Source organism: Gymnodraco acuticeps, unplaced genomic scaffold (genome assembly GCF_902827175.1).
Source record: "Gymnodraco acuticeps unplaced genomic scaffold, fGymAcu1.1, whole genome shotgun sequence".
NCBI classification, from domain to species: domain Eukaryota; kingdom Metazoa; phylum Chordata; class Actinopteri; order Perciformes; family Bathydraconidae; genus Gymnodraco; species Gymnodraco acuticeps.
The window spans coordinates 4,398,450-4,404,449 of record NW_022992351.1 but is presented as its reverse complement, the minus strand read 5'-3'; the positions used below and the strand labels follow the sequence as shown (position 1 = coordinate 4,404,449).

General features: G+C 40.7%; 1 protein-coding gene across 1 annotated transcript in view; it reads right to left on the bottom strand.

Annotated features, from left to right (window-relative positions):
* Positions 1–1,111: 1,111 nt before the first annotated feature.
* pik3cd (phosphatidylinositol-4,5-bisphosphate 3-kinase, catalytic subunit delta) overlaps positions 1,112–6,000 on the bottom strand; it is a 28,939-nt gene continuing 24,050 nt past the window's right edge. Inside the window, exons 20-23 of the mRNA XM_034209173.1 lie at positions 5,165–5,288; positions 3,035–3,180; positions 2,816–2,948; positions 1,112–2,736 (exon numbers count right to left, since the gene is read on the bottom strand). Of these exons, the coding sequence (XP_034065064.1) occupies positions 2,599–2,736; positions 2,816–2,948; positions 3,035–3,180; positions 5,165–5,288 (541 nt within the window). The 3' untranslated portion in view covers positions 1,112–2,598. The remainder of the gene's footprint in view (positions 2,737–2,815; positions 2,949–3,034; positions 3,181–5,164; positions 5,289–6,000) is intronic.

Here is a 6,000-nt window from a genome sequence, read left to right as displayed (position 1 = left end):
TCCCAACAACTACACACACATTTCTATCAGTATTTCTCTGTGTTGTGGTTGACGTGATGATGACTGTTAGGAGTTAAGGGGAGAGGCTGAGCATCACCATGAAATGTGCAAATTGACATAAAAATGAATAAAAGGGGAACAAATGCTCCACGTTTTTTAGGCTGTAAACTTTAACTGTTATGTAAGCCAACTAGACAGACAGTGTATCACTCTTCCTCCTGTACATTAGCAGATAAGAGGCATAACATACTTGAATGAATGGTAAATAAAGAATGCTGGAAATAACTGCATCTCCATTAGCCTACATGCTATGCAGAGACTGCCTTCTTCATGTCGTGAATTGCAGCTGATGTTTTAATATGGCAAGTGGCAATTTGACTTATACAACATTCACAAGTTGTACATTTGACTCATACAATAACCCACCTTCGGGTGATGCTCTAGTTTCTTCATGTTTTGTTTTTTTTCCCTCTTGCTTGCGCCGGACTGAAACTGTCTTTTCAGCTACATCTCTTCACCTGCACTAGTGGCCGTATCAAAGCCGTGATTGGTCAGATGTCGATTCATTGCAACGGTGTCGGGTTACAGACGTGCTCCGCTTGTCACCTCTCACTCTCACTCTCGTGGGGGGTGCGCGGAGAACTGAGCGGAGAACTGCGCACAGCAGCTGATGCCCTCTGGGCGGGGCCCCATGCAGCCTGCGTGATTGGCCTGTAGGGAGGGGCGGCCCTGCCCATCGCTGTTTCCCGTAGGTGGTGGGCCCACGGGACGGAGAAGCGGAGGTGTTGCCCACGTTGCCTTTTCGGGCTGTGCCCGGCCGGGCTCCGTGGCAAGCCCGGCCACCAAACGCTCGCAGACGAGTCCTCTTTCTGGGCCTGGCTCCAGAAGGGGACCCCGGGCTTCCTCCGGGCCGGGTATCCTTACTTCTTGGTTTTTCTTTCATGAGGTCTTTGAACTCCGAAGAACCAACACCTTACCGTGGTGGAGAGGTTTGTGTGCCCTGATGAACCTGGGGGCTGTGTTGTCTGGAACCTTGTGTTCCTGGTAGGGTCTCCCATGGCAAATTGGTCTCAGGCCAGGGGCCAGACAAAGACCTCATGAAAGAAAAAACAAATATCACATGACATTTAATGCAAAAAGGTAGGCCCATCCTCTTTTTGCATGACTGGACAGATACAGCATGTAAAGTATCCAGAACGCACCATGAATTGTTGATTCACACAGCAAAAGTGTATAAAGGTGTTTGACAGTACAAGTATGAAATCTCTCATGGCACCTCAGTTCAAAAAAGCAATGGAAATTACAGTGCATAACTAAATGCACAAACACGCAGGCACACGCACACACACCATATGAGATTGTATAGGCAAAACGTACATTTAAAAAAGGGAACATTTTTGAGGAACGCAACCACAAGTCTATTGCTAAGAGATTCCTGATCAGGTCCATACAGCTAATGTTTTCAAAAATGTTCTCCTGAGCCTTCAACCAAACATCTTATTATCTTTGCCTAGCACCTAAATTCATTATTTTTCAGTTGGGATGCCAGCATTAACACTGAAAACAAATGCAAACCACTAGCCTGGCTCCGTTCATAGGTAAAAACAGTCCACCTATATCAGTACCTAAAACGTTTTGTATGCTTTTTATTTTGTTACATTTCTACCGAGCCAGGCTAGCCGTTTCTCCCAGTTTTCAGTTTTTAAGCTAAACTAAGGTGAGCGAAATTATGAAATGCTCAAGTCTGTTAGCTCCAGATTCACATTCAATAGGCTGTCACAAGAGTGCAATACATTGTTTTATCCAACCCTCAGTAGCAAAGCAAATATGTTTTATTCCCAACATGTAATGTCTATTTCTTTGTAGTAGCTGTTTGGTACCAGGGGTGGTATCAAAATAAAGGTCCCATTTAAAAGTATCTCATTTTATATAATAAACTGTAAATGTAACAATGCTTTCTGTGTACTGGCCACATACTGCACTTCAAGGGAATACTACACAACAGTGCAGCAGTAAAACACAACAACTTGTTTAAAATATCCCTCATGGCTTTGTACAAACACTCCAGAGCTACCGGGTTAAATACAATAAAATCAAATAAACAAGACACAATTGCGTATATTGTTGAGTATACTGACATGAGAGCAAATAACACACAGCCATTGAGGGAGGTAACGGTAAAATAAACTTGAGGTGAAACTGTCGCTTTGTTATTGAACTCCGTGACTGAATAATGTCATCATGAAGTTTTGCTCCCTGCTGAGCAATGCAGTTGTTGAGATACATGTTCAGTGTCTGCTTCCTTTCAGGACAATATTTGCACGTACAGGTGGCTTTTCAAGTAGCGAATTTAACACATAAAAAAAGTGTGTTTATAATTGTTGATGTCCTTGAGTCAAAGGCATTCCCATGGTTTTATTTTCTTTGGATGCCTCCACTTAGTAGTTATTTACCACAAATTGGCAAGTCAGATGTAAACATGTGCAGATAGTCTTTGAATGCCATCAATAATGCCAATCAAGTTTTCTTCCAGTTTATCTCCACAACTTAAAATCCACAATTTTTGGTCATTCATCAGGTGTCCTTGGTCCATGGTTTTCAGGGTCTGTTATCTTTGGCCAGGGAGTGCATCATCCAGTTGACCTTGGTCTTCCAGCTTTCCCGTAGAGCCTCGTTGAACTTTACCTTGAAATTCTTCAGTGCCTCTTCCTCTGATTTGCCCAAAGCTAGTGAGTCCTTTTGAAAGACAATGAACAAAACAATGTCAACACTATGATAGCTCTCATAATTATCATCAGTGATTATTGTTGCATACCTTTAGGTACTGGATGTCTTTGAAGGAGGTGAGCTCTGGCAGTCCTGCTGCCTTCATCATAGCGAAGAGGTTGACGAAGAGCGTCCCGTTCCGACACAGGATCTTGTAAGCCCGCTCGCAGTACTCCCTGAACCTGACAACACGATCACATAATCAGACATTGCTTCTAAAATGTGCAAACAGAATGCTACATCAGTAAGGAATCGAACAATACTGTACCTCTCAAACTTCTCACTGTTGTTTGTCCTTCCTTGTTGGATCACATGGACAAAGTCATAGGTCAAGATGAACGGCACACGCTCCCTGTTGATCCCCAGTTTCCGCTTGAAGTTGCCCAGGAAATGCCCAAAGTCAATGTGAAACAGCTGAGGAGCAAAGGTGAAAAGGAGTTCTGAATCACTTCAGGCACATTTGTTAAAAACTCACAAAATGCTGAATGACCTATAGTATTTCAATGAAAGGTGACCTCATCTGGCAAAAAAACTTACTGAGTATTGTTAAGATTGCTAGACATTTTTTAAAACTCATAACCCTTGTCTTTAATAAATGTGTACTTTTTAAACAACAAAAAGGAACAGTTCACCCCAAAATATTGTTTTCCTCTGACCAGTATTGCTATTTATTAGTCTAGCTTTATTATATAAGCTGTGATAAGCCGTGGGTTGGTGATATTGTCTGTCTGCCATCTCTCAAATATAATGTAAGTACAATAGATGGCGCTAGGCTTGTTGTGTCCAAAGTGACAGAAAAATAAACAACAGAAATGTCTCTTTCCAGAAATGGTGACACAGAAACTCTTGATAATCCAAAGACTTTGTTGTGAGAAGTTCAATGTAGGAACTTACTAGGGCTGTGCGATTATGGCAAAAATCATAATCACGATTATTTGGGTCAATAATTGATATCACGATTATTTTGACGATTATTCATTGACCATTTATTGAACTTTAAAACAAATAATATTTTACCAATAAACAAGAACAAATATGTTGGAGCGCACTTCCAAAACCATACTAAACATATATTATTAATATGATAAATAAAAATAAATTGGACCAAAATAAATTAAATCAAATATGTTGCAGTGCACTGTCACAACCTACTGAAAACTCCTTAACATATAGCCAACATTTTGGTAAAACATATTCAACATATTCCACTCAGTTAAACGTTGAAGGCTGGCCAACCGTCATGGTCCAGAAGTAACAGGAAATAAATGTTGAACTACAATTTAAGACCAAATAAAAAAAAATGTAGGCCACCATGGCAAATGCTGGTAGGGCTGCTCATGTCATCTCTTAAAGATTTTTTGCAATAAACAACAGCCCGTTTACATGGTCTGGTTTCAGAGATGAGCGCAGGCAGGTGACGATATTGCCACCTGTACTGAAGACCCTCAGCCACGCTCCGACACATGTGACGCCGGCCAATCACAAAGCTTTGATGCGTTCAAGTGCATTATTTTGGCACAGGAAGATTATGTTACAGGACATTAACGATAAAACAGAATATTGTTGTTCTATTTGTAGACACATCTCGCGATCGACTGGTTGGGCACCCCTGGGCTAGACCATAGGTCTGTTGTGGTAGCAAAGTAGTCAGCTGAAGCCACATCTCTCTCAACTTCCCCACGGCATTTGTCATATAGTGCAGGCAGCGCAGACCTGCTGAAATAATACCGAGACGGCATCGCGTAACGCTTGTCCAACGTGTTGACAAGTTGCTTAAAGCCCTGGTTGCTAACAGTGCACATATCTTTAGCGATGTGAAATGTAATGGCAAAGTACTTGCAAATAGTGGAAATAGTTTTACCCTTCTTTTTAACGAGTTGCTGCTCTTGTTCTGACATCTTCGCTCTCGCTGAACACTCACAACACATGTCACTCCCACGTGGCCGAGTGGGCTTTTAGGGAGAGGCGAAAGCGCACCCAGCAAAATAATCGTATTTTGTCAATTATGCTGTTTTCATAATCGTCGCAAGCTATAATCGTAATCGCGATTAAAATACGATTAATTGCACAGCCCTAGAACTTACCTACCAAACTACACTCCCCAACTAGTAAGCACACATCTTGGTAAATTACACCAAAGAAATACAGATTGTTGGATATCAAGCACTACTTGTTAGAGTAAAAATATATATTTTTGATTTAGGGTGAAATGTTCCTTTTCAGCAGCAGTGACATCTACTATCCCATTATTTTTGGCCAATTGTATTAAGTGTTACATACTACATTATGAAACAGAGCACAGACAGCCACACATCTCACACTCATATGTTTAATCGCCCCCTTGTGGTAGAGTTTAGTGCTGTAATGTGATGAAAGATATCACAGAGGTAAGACTCACCTGTCCAGTTTCCCTGATCATGATATTGTCGTTGTGACGATCTCCAATGCCCAGGACGTAAGTAGCTACACAGTAGCCAGCGCAGGACAGTGTGAACTCTTCTATTGCCTGCTCCAGTTTATCCCTGATGAGAAAAAAGATCAGAGAAATAAGCAACAAAGCAAGAGTGGGATTTTTTTCACATGTTTATTCATTAGCATATCATATACCCCTCGTTAATTAGCTTTTTCAAGCAGTATGAAAAAAAGGTTAAACGGTTGAGAACACTGTAATGTTGTTATAAGCATATATAGGTTCACCTACTGAATAAAAAGAAGAATGAATGAACTAAAGAAAGTGAAAACCATAAAGCAAATTCAGGTAGTAGGCGTATAGATTCCCACTTAAAGTATTAGCCTACAGAAAAGTACAGCTTACAAAGAAGAAATTAAATCTGATCCTTTTACCTCAAACATAATATGCTCTTTTTTGGGTTTTCCTAACATTGTAATCCTACAAGAAATGTAACCTGATTACGTGTTTTTTTAATGTCGCTTTGGACAATCTCAAGGACCGCCTTCTTTCATCTACGTAACATTGCAAAAATCAGGCATATCTTGCCTCAAAACGATGCAGAGAAACTAGTCCATGCATTTCATTTCAATTCAAACCTTTATTTAATCAGATTGGTCCCATTGAGATCATAGATCTCTTTTTCAAGGGAGACCTGCATTCGTTACTTCAAGGCTGGATTATTGTAACTCTTTATTATCAGGGTGTACCAAAAAGTAAGTTAAGTCGCTTCAGCTAATTCAAAATGCTGCAGCACGTGTTCAACAATTAAACTCTCTTCTATG